Genomic DNA, 17,034 nt, shown 5'->3' on the forward strand with positions numbered 1-17,034 from the left:
TTGCAGGTCTCTTTCTAATCCCTGTTTGAGCTAATCTGTTTCGGTACATTTCAGAATGTTGCTCTCAAAAGACCTGTAACTGGCATAGCAGGAGTGTGGTGTGTTTGAAATGTCTCAAGAAAACTAATCTCTCTTATATACCCGTAGAGGAAAAAACTGTGTGAAATTCCTTCAGACAGTGTGGTGAGCATTTATCTTCATGAATACTAAATTAGCTTGCTTTTGTAAGGAGCATGAAGCAACTGAGCATCTTAGAGCTCTGACTGTTTTAAAATAGCTATGTGTCAGTAGTCCCATTTCTTGTCCCAGCCAAAAGTTGGGAACAATCGGCTCCTGGGAATTTTAGTTTCTTTTTCCTTATGCTGCCCTTGTTCAAACTTCAAGGAGCTTACTATAAAAGTGCGACCAGTGCTCAGATTTGAGCTCTACCTTGTGGTGCTATTGATGATTCAGCAGCAATAAATCTAGGTAAAGAATGGTGCCTTTGATAATAAAGCCATGAATGGAAAATGTTACTTCCAAAAGAAATTTTTAGAATCTGAAAAATTTTTGTACTATTTATTGTGAGTGGTGTGATAGCAGGCACGTTAGTGAGCACCTGGCTGATGTTATGTTCTTAGCTTGTCAGCTTTCCAAATGCTGACAGACTGATTCTGGAAAAGTTGATGTTAAAAAAAGAAAAAAAAACCAACAAAACCAAGGCCTGACTACTGTAGCTTTTATCCTATCCTGGCTATGTTTGAAGTATTAAATAACTAGACTTAAAATAGAAGCAAGATGTGCTCATTGCTTCTGAGGATAGCAGTCTTCTGAGCTGCAGACCTTACCTTAGACCTCAAGTTCATGGATCTGCCACAGCTGTTTCAGACTGTGTGGGTGTACTGGGCAGCAGCAGCAGCAGATCACTGTGCCAGCTGAAACACTTTTCAGGTTTTAATGCCCATTTAGCAACCTGACCTCCCTGCTAACTGTAGCTTTTCTTGAAGAAAATTTCATGTTTAAAATTCGTAATCTGACAGTCTGAGTCACTCAGGTTCCTACCTAGTTCCCAGCTATATCCTTGGGCTTTTAGGGAAACTATCCAACCAGCTCTTCTCCTGTTAATCTGTTTGCAGTATTGGCAGAAAAAAGGCCACGAAAAGCTGAAGGGGGTTAAAAAAAAAACCAAACCCAAACAAAACAAAGGAAGGTGGTTGGAAGAGAGACATTTTTCTACTGTCATTTTTCTGACTTTAGCTGTCAGCCATCCCTTCCTTGTGTAGGCAGGCCTAGGGACTATTTTGTACTGCATTATCGTTTCTTAATCTTAATACAGATCTTAATTTTATCTAATTTGTTCTTAGTTTCCACTGCATATAGTCCTCCTCTTCTGTCACCTTTGCTTCTTGCCGTCAGCCATGAAGTGATTAAAGCAGGAGCAGACTAGCTCTTGGAAAAGCTAGAGCTTTTACTCTTACTTACCTATTTAAATCCATAGGGCTCCTCAGTTTGTGTCAGTCAAAAAGTAATAAATTATGTCATTTTCCCAGTTGACAGGAAGAATTCTTTTAAGTTTGAAAGGGCTTTGTAAGGCTGGTCTCTGTATCTAGCCACTCAAAAGTAGTTTAATTTGGACAGGCATCACTTCAGTCCATTCTGTACTAATTAAAAAGTAATTAGAAAAGAAAAAGCAGCAGTTATATCCTATGTTGCTTTCATTATGAGGGTTGTGTACTGAGACTAAGCTCTGTGGCAGCATAAAGACAAATTACTTTTGGATTATATCAAGCACAGATGGGTGATGCTAGGGAAATCCATTGTAAGCCTGAGGTCGGGTTTCTTATACAAGGTGTGATGTCTCATCACAGAAGAATGGTCATAAAAGATGAAGATGCAATAATGAAAAACAAGTGATGACCCAGAAACAAAAACCTAATTGTTACTGAAGCCCCTTGAGGTTTCTGAGCAGCTTTCATGAAGGCTTCAAAGGTCTGGAAGTCCATGTGAGAACTCATGAGTAATTCCCATAATTACTTCCATCCACTAGCCAAGGTCTAAGTCCTCCTCTTCTCCTACAATTAGTGATGCAGAAAATCTTATTTTAATTCCTTGCTTTAAAGATAGCTTTTCTGTTTGTTTCATGGAGAGGCTAAGAGCAGTCACGGACTCTATCAGTAAAAATCCAGTTACTTGTGGAAAAAGGTTTCTGCACTGCTTTTTCCCTCCATCACAGAGTAGTTTGAGGAGATTTTGGCAAGGATGAAAGAAGGAACCTTTGCCAGAGGGTAATTTTCCCATCCCATATCAAGGTCTTTTGTTCAGCAAAGAAACGATGGTAACTGTGATTTGAGTTCGAGGTGTGGATGTTTTAAACTGAGAAATATTATTAATAAGTCCATATAGTTGATTGGTGACCATTCTCTTTACATTTAGAAGTCGTAAATAAAATTGGTTCTAATGTCTGTCTTGGCCAGGGCTTTAGTAACTGATATTTTGCAAAGCTGGGGAGGGTCCAGTTTTGTAGAACTTGCAGCTTCTTCTGTTACTGCCTAAGTCACAACAAAGTGTAGGAATAAGAAAGAGGCAGTACCTTTGCTGTGTTGCCTGAAGAGATTCATACCTTCTTAGCTTACTTTATTTACTTTGAGTGCCTCTGCACTGTGGAATGGCTTCGCTACAATTAATCACTCTCCTTGCTGCCATCCACAGCACAGATGAGGATTGCACTGATTGCTTGCATTTCCTGATTGTTGCTTTCATTAGGTCTGGAAAAGAAGCAGCACACAGAATTTACTTTGCTGGTGGTAGGAATACTACCGTTCTATCATAATAAACAAGTGAAACCAGATTGGAAGTTTCTTCTCATGGCCCTTGGAAAAATAAAAAGGCCAAGAGATCAAGATCACTCTGTATGTTACTTATGTTCAATGGGTAGATGTGGCAGCTACTGAGGAGGACAGAGGGAGTAAGCATTTTCATTAGTCTTTAGTCATTTTGTTTGTTTCTAATTGGTAATTTTCTCTAATTCCAGTCTTATACTCCTTTCACGTTTCAGATACAGAAGATCTCAGAGCAGCATATAATGACTTTTCTGCTCACAGTTTTGCTAAATATCCTGTCTTGATACATAATTCCTGATTTTATTACCTAGCAGTACCCTGGTTTTGAAACCAATTTAACAGATGAGCCCTTTGCATCCTAGATCTTGAAGTTGTGCCTGTAGGCCTTTAGGATTTACATTGGTTTCTGGGGTTCGTTGGAGAAGCTTAAAATAGCCCTTGAAGCAGCTGCTATGTTTTACTGGGTAGTCATGTTTCTAAACAATTAATTGGCAGGATGACAAGAAGTGCCCCCCCCCCCCCCCAAACAAGTTGCTGCTCACCAGCGCAGCAGAAAGTTTTTGGATGGAGACTGTTAAAACCAAAGGTATCACTTGAGTCAAGGAGGCAAAAGCAAAGGCCTCAACTGTTACTATTAAAATTTTATCCATAAAGATTTTCATTGATTTCAAAATACTTTTTCTTCAGTTTAGTTGCTCTGTTTGGTTTTGAAGGGCTGTTCTAGTGTAGGCTGGAAATTATATTCAGATGTTTTCAGCTCAGAAACAGTTTCATTCTGTTTCTGTTCCTACATCAGAATTTTACATCAGAAAATTGTAAAAACTGAGGCATTATGAAGATTTTATAAAACTTCTCACATGCTCCTTAAGTTGCAGGCCTTCTATAGGGATCCAGTAGACTTTGTCCATCTTAGTATCATTTCTTTTGTCAGAAATACAGAAATTTTGGGGTAACATTACTTTGTTTAACAAAGGGACGACACAAAGAGATTTGTATACAATCTCCACTTGATTTTAGGTGTCTAGATTTTAAATAAGAATCGTCTATGCTAGCAGCCTTTTCTAATGAAAATTCATTACTATAATTTTGTGGCTCTGATATAAAAATAGTTCAGAAGATAAGCTGATTTGAGATTTTTCTTTCTTTGACTTGTAAGATCCACAAATGCTTACGAGGGCAATGCGAGGATTTGAGTTTGCTATTACTAGGTAGAATTAGTGCTGTAGTAACAGCAATTGCTGTGGGTTTCCTGGAAACATAATTAAGTCAATATGTAATCTAGGAAGGAAAATGTAAATTAACTGAGGGACTGTTTCATTTGAAACAAACTTCAGTCGGTCACTTTTGCTGCCAGTGATTGTTTGGCCTAATTCTGCACCATTGTGTAAAATGGCTGAAGCATCACCATATTACATATGTGGCCTCTGCTATTAAAACAGCAGATATTTTCAGATAAGCGTAAATAAATTTTCCTATTCACTGAAAGAAGTAATGCAAATCAGAATGTCAGTTTTGATTTATTGTATTCCTAGAGGATAGTGTGCATGGGTGCTTATGAGGCTGTCTGTGCTGCAGAGAGATTTAATTTTCAGCAGGGAACACATTATGCAGCTTATTTGATTGCAAATTTCTTTGAACAGCTTTCAGCTTTATATTTCTCAGTTAGGTAATGTAGCCTTAGATACTAATTCCATAATTGGTTTGATATGAGTCACAGATTTAAGGTACAGTGCACCTGGTCTGATTGCTTGTTAGCTTGAAGTGGCTTTATACAATAGCTGCTCTACAACTGAACTTAACTCTTTCATTTATCGAGTTCTCTTCCAAATAATTTTTGTCTGAGGAAAAAGGATTCTCTGGTACTCAGAGAACGGCCATGAAGTTTTGATGCTGGAGGATGCATGTTTTGTGGATTGGTGTAAGTTCTAAGTGGTACACCAATGAGGGGAAATTAAGTTATTTTTTAAACTAAAAAATGAGCACATGGCAGAGAGAGCATCTTCTCTACCTATTTCTTCTGGTTTCATTTTCCTTTATTAGAGGATGGTGGGAGGGAGAATCTTCCAGTCACTATCCATTTTGAAAATAATGAGCTTCATACCTAAGATTCCTTCTTTCATCCCTCCATTTCATAGGCCTAAAAGATACTGCGGGCTCTGAGAGTGATGGTGGTGACTCTTGCAGCACAAAATCAGAAGGAGCCAATGGAGGCACGACAATCCAACCCAAAAAGGTCAAGGGTGTTGGCTTTGGAGATATCTTCAAAGACAAACCTATAAAGCTACGACCAAGGTCAATAGAAGTTGAAAATGACTTTCTCCCAGTAGATAAGGTACGTGTCATTTCTTAATTTTCTCTCGGTGTTTTAGTTTTCATCCTGAAGTTTCGAATCTTGCACTGGCCAAAACTTGAAGCTTTATGGTCATGATTTCCTAATCTTTCTGTGGGCAAGATTCTGCTTTTTTTTTTTTTTTTTTTTTTTCCCTTGCCACATATCAGAAAGTGAATTCCAGTGAGGTTAACTGCCTGCAAGAACTTTTACTTTGCTTGAAGATTTACTCCTCTGTTTGTATCTACATCCGTTTAATTGGCCTTTTTTCCTTAGACAATATTACTTTAGAGAGCAAGACTGGAGAGTCTTTTCAGGTTTTCAGTCACTCACATTATGGTAAAAAAAAAATAATTGCTAATTCTCATCTTAACTAAGAGGGAGATACTGTCACTGTGCTTAAAAAAACAAAAGCAGCTTTGGCAAATACCAAAACATCTCAGCTTAGTACTGGACTTGCTGATTTAAAGAATGCTTACAAAATTGCCTACCTTTCTTTAAAGGAGTTAGTAAAAGATAAGGTATATTTTTTCTGGGTTTGTTCTATGTGACATAAGAAGAAAGTCTTGAGATTAACAGCTGGGGAAGAGAATAACATTCTGCCAAGTTGAAGCAGACCATCTCTATTCTTTGTTCCAAAGCCTCCAAAACCTATCAGTAAGTGTGTTAGAAATAGAGACTAGAAAGCCAAATGAGATGTTTCTAATAAACTGGAGGAGGTAAACTAAAAAGAAAAAAAAAAGAGGGGGATTGATCACTCTAAGGTATGTTAATTTAGGGAAACAAACAGAAAAGTGCATTGTTTCCTAAGGAAGTAACAACTAAAGAAAAATGTGTAAAATCATTTGTTTAAGTGAACAGTTAGTTTTGCATAGGGTTACTAATACACTGAGAAGCGTTAGGAGGCTTCTTCAGCCTGGAGTTCTGCTAGGGGCATTGTTATGTGATGCATTTTCTTTGGCTTCACAATGATTTTAAGGCACTTCTGGGCACCTGCTCCCTGGTGTGGCAGCTGCTTGCCTTTTGTGTTGCATTTGTCCAGTTGTCTGTAGAACCAGGAACTACAGGAATTTCATATTTTGGCCCACACGGCTTTTGCTTTTTAACCTAGATCATTTCTGTGACCTGGCACAGCACCTTCCTGCACATCCACCCTGAATCTTGGTGGAAAAGGAGGTGGGGACATCCTGCAGAGGCATGGTGGGAACTTCTTAAGTTCGTTATGTTGAGGGACATTTGCTTAGTAGTATCTTGCAGGAGATCACAATTTGCATTCTCTAGAAGGAGGATAGTGAAAAGCTGGGATAATCTAATAGAAGAAAAACCTAGATTGTATTACTCCTTGACCCTTGCTGACTTCTTCAAAACCTGCATGGTACTCTCCTTGCCTTTTGTTTCTGGGTAGGCTTATTAACTCGCGTGTGGAGCTTTGTTACTGTGCAGGGACAGGCGCATCTGAGCTGTATTCCAGTGGCACCTCATCAAAGAAGCACCCCCCCAGGATACAAGACAGATACAAGGGACAGGTCAGGCCTTGGTCGTGTTCACTGAGTGATAGATAATGAACCTTCCTCCTGCCAGATTCAGGGAATGGGGTACAAAGCAGTGTAGTTAGCTTTGCATGGAGCTATCATGATGTGTTTCTGCAGCGCAGTTTATTTGTGACCCTGACAACCTGCCAGTATTAAGGTCAGATTGGGCTTTAGGGAAGTTTTGTAAGTATGATAAAAAAGAATTTTACCAGAATGTGAACTTGTTTAATAAATGGGTTATTTTTATTTTGAGCACCATTTCAGAGGATGTTTGTTTTTACAGTTTTGATGGCTACCTGCAATCTTGTACTTACAAGTCTTTCTTTGCAAGTCATGTGTAAGGAAAATTGCTTTATATATGGGAAGCACCTGATAGCAGGGAGACTTCAACTCCTGTGTGGCTGTGCTTAAACTTCTTTTTATAATTGGTGTGTAACATAAGTGTTTACTTGTAAGGTGATGTATATGTAGGCACTGACCAGAATTCAAGCACTGCACAAAATTCAGTTCTCTCGAGTCTGATAGAGGAAAATGTCAATTTGCAAAGTGTAAGTCCCTTCCACATGAAGGATTTCTTGTGTCTGCAAGTTTACTATAACTGTATCCATCGCTATAGTAGTGTTTGTAAATGGGAGCTAATTAAAATAAACTATGTATCCCTCGAACTCTGGAGTCCCTTGTTTCGATATGAAGCATTTGCAAAGTGCTGATAAAGTGGCCTTCGTTCTGTGACGGGAAATCCTACTCCACTTTATAATAATGGCAAGTCTAAACTTTGTTTTTCACTAAGAACAAAATATTTGTGCAGTGTAAGTCAATAGTTTTGCCACTCAGCCAAAAATTGAATACAGAATTTTCCAAAAACTTCTAGAATTTTCCATCTTACCCAAGGACTATGTCTTCAGATTTTTTCTGAGGTTGGCATGGTTACTAGTAAATACTGGCATCATTTTTGTAAACAAAATTCATTATTTGTGTTTCAAGTGTGGAGAAAACTAAAGGGAACACTTCTCTGCTGTTGTTGCTTTTTTCCTGTCTAGGGTCAGGATGGTTAACCTTTGAGCAGTGCCATTCAGAGGCTTTCAGCGCTGTGGCCTTTTCCTGTTCACAGCACCAAGACATGATTCATTGACACAACATTCATTTACAATGGCAGAACATTAATGTTCCCAGATACTTCTCTCCTGCCTGCAAGAAAGTCTCCCCTCATCGTTGCCATATTCCCATTTAATGCTGTCTGAGAGTGAGAGAATCCTGCATTAACTTTGCTGTTCCTAGCAAGGTCATATTTAGTTTGAGAGCTCTGTATACTGGCTCAGAAGTGTTGCAATACATTACGCAGAGTGCCAAACGGGTACAAATTTTTCTCAGTGTACTTTTTAAAGGGATCTTTGCCCTGGTGCGTGCCTTTCTTGTAGTAGTAGCTACTGTAGTAGTTTGTAATCTTTTGAAGAGGCAGAATTCTCTCTGAATTTTGGAGACCCTAAAACTTGCTTCTTCTTCATACAGTTATTGATGAAACATTTTATATATTACTCTAATAATTCTGTTGCCTTTTTGATTTAAAATATTTTCTAACAACTATTTTTTTTTGTAAAGCATCAATAAATCACTGTGACAATTTTATAATGTGGGATTATTTATAAGAAGATATATTTATAAGAAGATAATGTGGAAAATGTCAGTCCCATTTACAGAAGAATCAACAGGGTCTCACTTTGTGTGCTAACGTGTTTTCAATTTTATGAATCAGAAGTTTAGATCATATCTCACACAAAGGTGATATGAATTATTTGGGTATTAAGTTAAGAAGGCTTTTACACAAATATCGGCAGGAGTATGAGGGCAGAAAGGATTGATGCCGGTTGAGCAGAAGCAGGTGCCATTAGCTCTCCTGTAAATCACCAGACAGTTTGAAGTGCTCCCAGTGTTAGACCAGTGGAGGTTATAGTGGCCCTTGTATTCTAAGGTGATCAATAAACTAAAGACAACTACAGACAAAGCTGAGGAATTGTGTGAAACCCCACTGGTTTTATTGGCATGCAGGATTCATTGCTTTGCTGTTCTTTGTTCTAAAAATCACAGAAGCATATTATCCTAGGGAAATTAATGATGCAGTTGTAGGAGTTTAATATGAGTAGTTCCATTAGAGCTGTGTTTTGTTAAAAAAAAAAAATAGAAGAATCAAATACACTCTGTAGTCCTTTTCTTTGCCTGTCTGCATTGATCAATCAACCCCTGGCCGTATGTAACGACAGTCAGATTCCTGGGGCTTGGCTCTGTCAAATTCCCATTAATGGTAGGTGTAAGTGATCTGATTTACAGTGCTGCACATGACTGAAGACATAGCTTGCTGACAGATGAATTTTTAGAAGAAAACAGTATGTGTATAGGCATGTTGTCTCTCCTGAGAAAATTCAGTGTAACACTGTTTAAAGTAGCACAAGTTTTGTGGTCAAATGGAAATGCCTGTTTCACACGTGTTCCTGCTCATGCAGCTTCAAGACATTTAAGCAGGTGTTTATGCTTATTTCTTTTTTCCTTTTTCATTTTGTAGTAGCTTATCTAAAACCTCTGTTTCTAGGCTGGACTTCCTTCCAATATGATCTGTATATACTTCCATTGTTCTAACAAGTGATCACTTTTTCCTCTCCTGTATCTAAAAATAAACCTCAAAAAATAAAGGAAAATTAATTCAACCAATGTATTCCTTCTGAGTTAACTGAATTGGGTCGGTCCCTGAATTGAGGCTTCAGCTGGAAGTGCTAACAACCATAATTGGTGAATATATCTTTCTGAAGACTGCCCTTACTTCAGAAGAGACTATTGTATTTTGTACATTTTCCATTTGAGGTAGTATTTGTAGTTTTCTTCAGGCAAGACTTTCATAGTTGGCTAGCAGTGGTGAATTTGAGCAGAGCTACATTTCATTAACAGCCTTTGATGAGGTCACATTAGTATTTGCCAGAACTTAATGTAAATTATATACTCAACCATCAAACTGGGGAATATTGCAGCCATTGTAATGATTTAATGTAAAGGGTGGGAGTCTTATTGCTCTGGATCCAGCAACATGTAAGGTCTAGTTAGCTGGTGTTTAGGGATCCTTCTCACTGCAAAACATTGATTTTATACAGAAAAATTTATTTCTGTATATATTTTGTATGCATTGGAGAAGAAATGGAGAAGAAGTAATGGAGGTAGACACAAGAGCTATAAAGGCTAGAAGCTCATGTCAATTATTAAGTCTACCTGTCCTTTGTAATAAGATAGATATCTGTAAACTCTGAGTGCCTGCAAGGTCTGAGTTTCTATTTTAAGCTGGTGAGCTAGGGACCCAGAAACCGTGGTAAATGTGTTGTGCTGACAGTCACATCTTTGCTACACCTGCTCTGTCAGTTTGTGCCCAGTTGCTCATAGAAAACAATTTTCCCCCTGAATTTTCAATCGTCATTCAAAAAGTTTTTGAGAGATGGAAGTTGGAGGCTTCTCCTGGCTAATGATGTGCCCGAGCTCTGCCAGCACTGCCCAGTAGCACCCATGGTGCATGGCCAGCACTGGCTAGGGGTGGAGCACACAGTCTGCTCTTGCCTCTGTGTTGCCTGACTCACTGCTACTCTTTTCCTCTGATGCCTTTGGAGGTGCTTGCTCCTGTAACAGAACTGTTGAAGCCACTGTTCAAAATACTGAGATAACGAAAAAGTGGATGTGAGCAAAACCACCTTGCACTGAATGGAAACACTACTAAAAATGCCTGCTAAGGCAGGGAGCATGCGATATATCGAGTGTGTGTAGCACTTTGCACTTGAAAGCACATGTTTCTGGCATTCATTTATTCAGAGACAGCCATCAGTGATGGCAGCAGCAGTCGTGGCAAGCATCAGCGTGTCAGATTCTGTGTAGGAGCAGGGGGAAGCACTCTGCTGTTCAAGCAGCATTTGTGTTTTGCTTTGAAGGTGCTGTCTGCCAGAGTCTGGCTTTCCTGCCCTAACCATTTATTCTAGTGCCATCTTGTGAGAAAATCTACAGAGGAAGAAGGACCCTGACCCTTTCTGCAGTTGATGTGAGAGCAAAGCTGCCTGCAGTGGGGGCTTGCTCCTTCACTGGTTTAACTTTCCATTCCTTGAGTTGAGTGCATAAGCAGGATTTATGTGGTTTTTTCGTTCTACAAAAAAATAGCACGTGTTTGCAAATGGTGACTGATGCATATGAGGCAGTGTAGACATTATAAATAAATTCTTGGGAAGATCATTACCCTTTCTGGAGCAGCTAATTCACAGGAATAAGATGGGAAGGTAGTGGAAATATAGTCAGTTTATGAAATGAGGGACAATTGAAAAGCAGCATGCCCCTTTTGGGGTGGCTGACTCAAAGTAGGACTTGGTACCAAGGGAATGGAATGGGAAATGCAAAACTAAGCTTAAAGAGAGGAACAAATTCAATAACCTTGGGTAGCAATGAGTCTCTGCTGAGTCACTTAACTGCACTGCATGAGTGAAGAGCAAGTCCTGATCTCCTGTGTACTTCCTGCCTTTCCCTGCTATCCTATTAAATATCTGTGCTTTCATGTTTTCTCAGTTTGGTTTGTAAAATGTTCAAGCTGCCTGAACAGAGTTGTCCAGGTATTGGTGACATGGTTCAGCTTTCACATCAGTGTGCACTAGCAGTTTTTGGTGAAGGAGGTTACCCACACAGTGGTTTGTGCTGCTCATGGCATTTTTTTAGGCTTTTATTTTAATAAAGCACCTGTTGGGCTTTAAAATGCAAGCTAGTTGTTGTCCGTGCCACAGGACTTTCATGGAATCATAGAATGGTTTGGGTTGGAAGGGACCTTAAAGACCATCTAGTTCCAGCCTCACCTTCCACTAGACCAGGTTGCTCAAACTGCCATCCAGCCTGGCCTTGAACACTGCCAGGGATGGGGCATCCAAGCCTCTCCAGTCAGCCTGCTCCAATGTCTCACCACCCTCACTGTAAAGAATTTCTTCCTAATGTCTAATCTGTCTTCCCTTGACCTATCCCTATGTGCACTTGTGAAAAATCCCTCTCCAGATTTCTTGTAGGCCCTCTTTAGGTACTGGAAGCTGCTTTAAGGTTTTCCCTGAGCCTTCTCTTCTCCAGGCTGAACAACTCTGGTTCTTCTCAGCCTGTCTTCATAGAAAAGGTGCTCCAGCCCTCTGATCATTTTTGTGGCTCCTCTCTGGACTCACTCAAGCAGGTCCATGTCACTCTTGTGTTGGGGACCCCAAATATGTGCATATTGTTGGTCTCTAGAAAATATTTGTCCTTGTGAAAGAAATACACTAAACACGTGCATAAAAACATTTTCAACTTATGTTCCTGACTTGAGCTGCTTGAAGAACATCTAAAAATAGAAGCAGAGTAATGTAAAAAGTATTGTTAGTACCAGAATTTACTCCTTAAAGCAATGTGGAAAATCTGGTTGGTTCTCCTAGGGCACAGCACTGGTCTTTTGCCAGAATGAGTTCTCCTGGAGGAGTGCTGTCTGGAAGGGAATACTCCTGGGTTTTCAGTCATGGTTTTCATCAGGAAATATTGGGATGCTTCAGTCTGAAAAGCAAGATGTGTAGGTTTAAGCTAATGCAATTTTATTTCATAATAGGGAGACAATAAAAGTGTCTATGTTGAGTTGCTCTGGATCAGCTTGCGATCAGTAGTTTGCTAATCATAGTACATCTCTGAATTTCAGTTGACTCTCTACCAGTACCAAAACTTATACCCAAACAAGCATTTTAAAAGAATGGTTAAAAAAACCCAAATGCCATGCTTTAATAGTTTAACATAAAGCTGATTTTCTGAGTTCTGGAGTAGTTGATGGAGGCATATACTGAATTTCTAGGAAAGCTTTGTCTCCTGCTTCAACATCGGTACAGAGAAAATGCTTCAGAGAGTTAGAGTACTGACATGCGAGATAGCTTTCTTTTGCCATATGATAAGCTTCAAGAGAAGTGGTTCACGAATTAAATTGATACAGTATGTCTAATAATAGCAATAAAATCTAGCTAAATAAAATCTAATTGATACAAATTGATATAAAACAATTAAATTAGTGTAATCAAGGCTTTGGGAATAAACAGTTTTATAAATTGTTCTTAGTGTTTCTTTTTTCTTACGCCACTTGGATTTTGTTGGATAATGTAACTGATTTTCAGTTGCTGCATCTGAGTTGTTACTTGGTTTAACTTTGAAAATATTATAAATATTCTAGTGAAATGACATTTTATATTCTTAGCACAGATGAACTTTGAAAATTTAAAGAACAAATACAGTTATGCAAAAAACCACAACTTTGGAAATTAAATAAATAACATTTAAAAAATTGATGGCTGTAAACCAAAATGAATATGACCTGCAAAGTAAAATTTATACACTCATCTTCTGCTTAGGTTCATTAGTTTGTGGACTTTTTCCTTTTTAAAATTTCCCTAGTTGAGAGTTATTTTCAAAAAGTCATGCCTGATTGTAATGTTTATACTTCTATATACTCATGAATCACTGCAGATTATTCTTTTTTCTTAAATACCAGGGATTGTGTGTTTTCTCTAACTGAAACTAATGACATATTGTATTATAACTTTAAAATAATTTCTGATTGGTAAACAGAATTCTTCAGGAAGGAGATTGCAGTCTCAGTAGGCCACGCGACTTTGTTCTGAATCACTCCTGAACCTGTTCTGCAGCATGGTACAGGGACAAGGAGTGTTGCTGCAAGGGATGTAGCCTTTTCTGTGAGCCATCATCTCTTGCTCATTTCCATTCTTTAAAGTATCTGGATATATTTTTCCGGAGATTGTACTTGCAGTGATAGTCCTACTCAGATCAGTTTTGATTTGCCTTCAGTATAAGGCCAGAAGGGATCTCAGAGATATCTGATCCCATACTCTTAACTGGATTAGGACCGAATATATACAAATAATCCTCAGGTGGTGGCTGGTTTTTAAAAAAGCATCCAGTAAACAAAATTGCGTATCCTCCCTATGTTGTCATATTTCACTGTTGTGGTAGAAAATTTATGTTAATACCCTGGCTCTGCAAAATAACTTTTTTCTTGTTTATTTTCTTTTTGGTAGGAACTGCGGTGAACAATTTATTGTCCTCCCCTTTAAAATCTACATATGAAGTTTATAATGTCCTTCCTTACGCTGGTTCTTAAAAGCAGAGAGAACCAACTGTTTGTTTGTTTGTTTGTCTTTTTAATGCATGTGTTTAGAGGCTTTTTTCTTGTCCCATAATTGCGTTGGCATTCCCATGAGAATGCCTCTGTAGAGAATGAGCTGCGTGTGTACTGGGAGTGTGCTGAATGCACATAAGTATGTCTGTAATAGATGTGTTTGTGTGTAAATGCTTACTGAATAGCATATAAGGTCAAACGGGAGTGAGAATATATAGTACCTTGTGGCTTGCTTAAGTATAAATCTTTAATTTCTTCCCCATTATCTGAGATGGCCATGGTGTGTTTCCCTCCCCTGCACTTTTTTAGTCATTTTAAAGTTGAATGTTTGTGAGGAGGCAGTATTAAGAATTTATAAAGAGTTTCATGGAAGAGAGCATTCATCTTAATGGTGTTCAGTTTTTTGATCATCTTTCTTTAAAAACAAAATCTGAAACAAAGGCATAAATGGCATGACATTTTGGCTTTTTTTTTTTTTTTTTTTTTTTATTAGCACACAGACCAATGCACTCAGAATTTATCAAAAACTCATTTTCCTATAATTTTTATTCCTGGGCTGTTCACAAAAAATCTGTACGTCTTCAGTCGCATTGCCTTTCATAGCTGCTGGTCTCAAGAAGCCAGGAGAGATTAGGCTGGCTTGGAAAGGGAGAGGAAACTCCGCACTGCAAATGAGCAGAGGTAGGAAAAGCTCCCGATTTCCTGTGAAATAAACAAATGGAACCTTTGTTTCCCAGGGATGGCCTGGAACGTGAGTCAGTGTCAGGGCTGGGCTCCTGCTCTCGTGGAGCTGAGCTCATGCAAGGAAGGGGCAGGACTCCAGGGCTTGTCTTGGACACTTTGAGCTGCTGGAAGGCAGCTTGGCTTCGCAATGGCAGAGGAGGTATTTCTTTTACAATTAGCTGGGTTTTTTTGTTGTGGCTGTTTAAAACTGTATTGTACCATGTATGCTGCAGAGTACAGGATTCAGCTACAGGGTTCTTTGGTTCTTCTGCACACTTTGTAGATGCTGGGTAGGTAAAAAGAAAAGAAAGAGAGTGCTGGGGGTCCTGAAGTCCATTTCTGCTGTAGAGGACTGTGTTAGAATAGGGGGTTGCTTTTGTGTGAAAGCATATTCTGTCCTGGCTCTGTTTAGCTTTTTTTCCTTTCAGACTGTTTGGCCATTAAACTTGCACAGATGTTTTTATTTATTTTTATTTTTTTTTATTTCTATATGATTTTGTTTCAAATTTCTTATTCCAAAGAATACTGTAACTTTGCAGTTAAGCAAGACTAGTTGTACAGTCTTTAGGATGTGTTCTCTTTCAAATGTTTGCTTAATAATCAAAAATTCAAACACACACATCCCCTCCTTTTTTTCCTTCCTAAATGCATAAATAAAACTGCACTTCTCTTTTTGGCAGAAAAAAAGAGGAGGAGCTTTACTAATTCCTCTTCTGTGTGAAGTGACATGTGGAGTCTTTTGTACAAATGAGGAAAACTGATACAAATGGTTTTTGGAGAAAATTATAGTAGGATAGTAAAATGTAAGTAGATATTATCATTTCCTTCAAGAAAAAGCATGGAAAACTGAAGTCAACTAATGCTTGTAAAATTTTATAGAGAGCTGAATGGAGAGATACCAAGTAAACTGTTTAATGTTTTGCAGATACTTCAGGGTCTTTTAGTAGAAAAATGTAAACTTCTTTCAACTCTGGCTTTTCACAGCTAAAGTCAGTAAGATGTATGAAGAAATGAATCTACAAATTTTCTGAGTTGCTTTTTTTCTTAAAATGTGCCATGTGTCTTTCTATTTTTCTGCCTTAAAAAAAAAAAAAAGAAAAAAGGAAGGAAGATAGGAAAGAGGATCATAGACCAGCCAGGCAGTCAGTGGCATAAAAACCTCTGTAAGCCAGTTTCTAAGATGCCTGATTAACTCCTTGTTATGTATGTTTTTATGGGAGGTCAGTGGCATTTCTTGTTTCTAAAATAGTTCTTAAATACTAGGGGCATTAGCATATATTATTACAGTTAGTTGACTAAGTGCTTTGTAAAAACTTCCCAATAAAATCCAAGGAGCAGGGAGAGAAGACTCAGCTCCTGCGGAGGAGGTCCTGATGCAACAGCAACTGGTAGCCAAGCAGGGGCTCCTGATGACAGCTTTCTTTTGGGCAGTGGGATACTTGTCACACACTGGCCGCCCAGAGAACAGCAGACCTCCATTTGTACAGCTGATGGTGTCCTTTGCAGTAGTCCCTGTACCTGAAGCATTCACTGAAAAGAAAAGCTGAAATACATTAATCATTTTCCATTTGTGTTTTGAATTTTGGAGCTTCATTCAAAAGGAAAGAGATGAGATTCCAGCCAGTTGAAAGAGAAGCGGATGGAGATGCTAACGCATTTTGCTTTGTCACTTGTTGCTCTGCACTTTTCCCTTGGAGGGTGGAACACTAAAAATGAAAATTAAAGATAATATGAGAAGAAGAAATACAGTGCCAAAAGGGAAGAAATATTTGCATTAAGTCTGGGATTATCTGCATGATAGTAAAGTATCATGCAGTATTTGTTTTAATCATTGAATTTGAAAAAGATAATTGAACAGCTACTTCACAGTTTGTTGTCAGCATAACTTTCACAAAAGAGCGAAGAAGTGATGGCGTCACTTTAAAAAGGATTCCCTGCTAATTGTTTTCCTAGATTATTTTGCTTGTTTGTTTGAGAGGGAGGTGAAAGTAGGGTCACTGCTTTCCTTACTGCTGCAGAAGGAACTGGAGACCCATGTAGCAGTTGTTTATTAATTTTTTTTTAATATTTTAATATTATTATTTGTTCATCAATTTTTGTAGAGGAGGGAGGTTTCATAACAGCATTTTCTAAACTGGATGGTACAAGCTGGATCATGCTAGTTACCAACAGCAATCTAGATAGGCACAGTTCTGGGAGAGTAAGAAGGAATTTCATTCACTCAGTGCTGACTGACTACAGGATTTCTCCTAGAGGAGATAGAAATAAATTCTGAATTGCAGCCTCCAAATGACAAAATTTCTGGTGAGGGGTGCAAGGTGACATGATCTTTTACATTTGTGTGAGCCACAGTCAGTAAAACAGGAAAATGGAAAACAAATACAGCAGCAAATAAGGAGACTAATCTGCTCCAAAAAAATACTTACTGTCGTTACAAAA

General features: G+C 38.5%; 1 protein-coding gene across 7 annotated transcripts in view; it reads left to right on the forward strand.

Annotated features, from left to right (window-relative positions):
- Positions 1 to 17,034, forward strand: part of SH3KBP1 (SH3 domain containing kinase binding protein 1) — a 233,384-nt gene that overhangs the window by 143,358 nt on the left and 72,992 nt on the right. For all 7 annotated transcript variants that reach the window (XM_065677327.1, XM_065677328.1, XM_065677329.1 and 4 more), the window contains one exon: positions 4,955 to 5,151. In XM_065677327.1, the coding sequence (XP_065533399.1) occupies positions 4,955 to 5,151 (197 nt within the window). The remainder of the gene's footprint in view (positions 1 to 4,954; positions 5,152 to 17,034) is intronic.

The sequence above is a fragment of the Lathamus discolor genome, chromosome 4 (genome assembly GCF_037157495.1).
Source record: "Lathamus discolor isolate bLatDis1 chromosome 4, bLatDis1.hap1, whole genome shotgun sequence".
In the NCBI taxonomy this organism is placed as follows: Eukaryota; Metazoa; Chordata; class Aves; order Psittaciformes; family Psittacidae; genus Lathamus; species Lathamus discolor.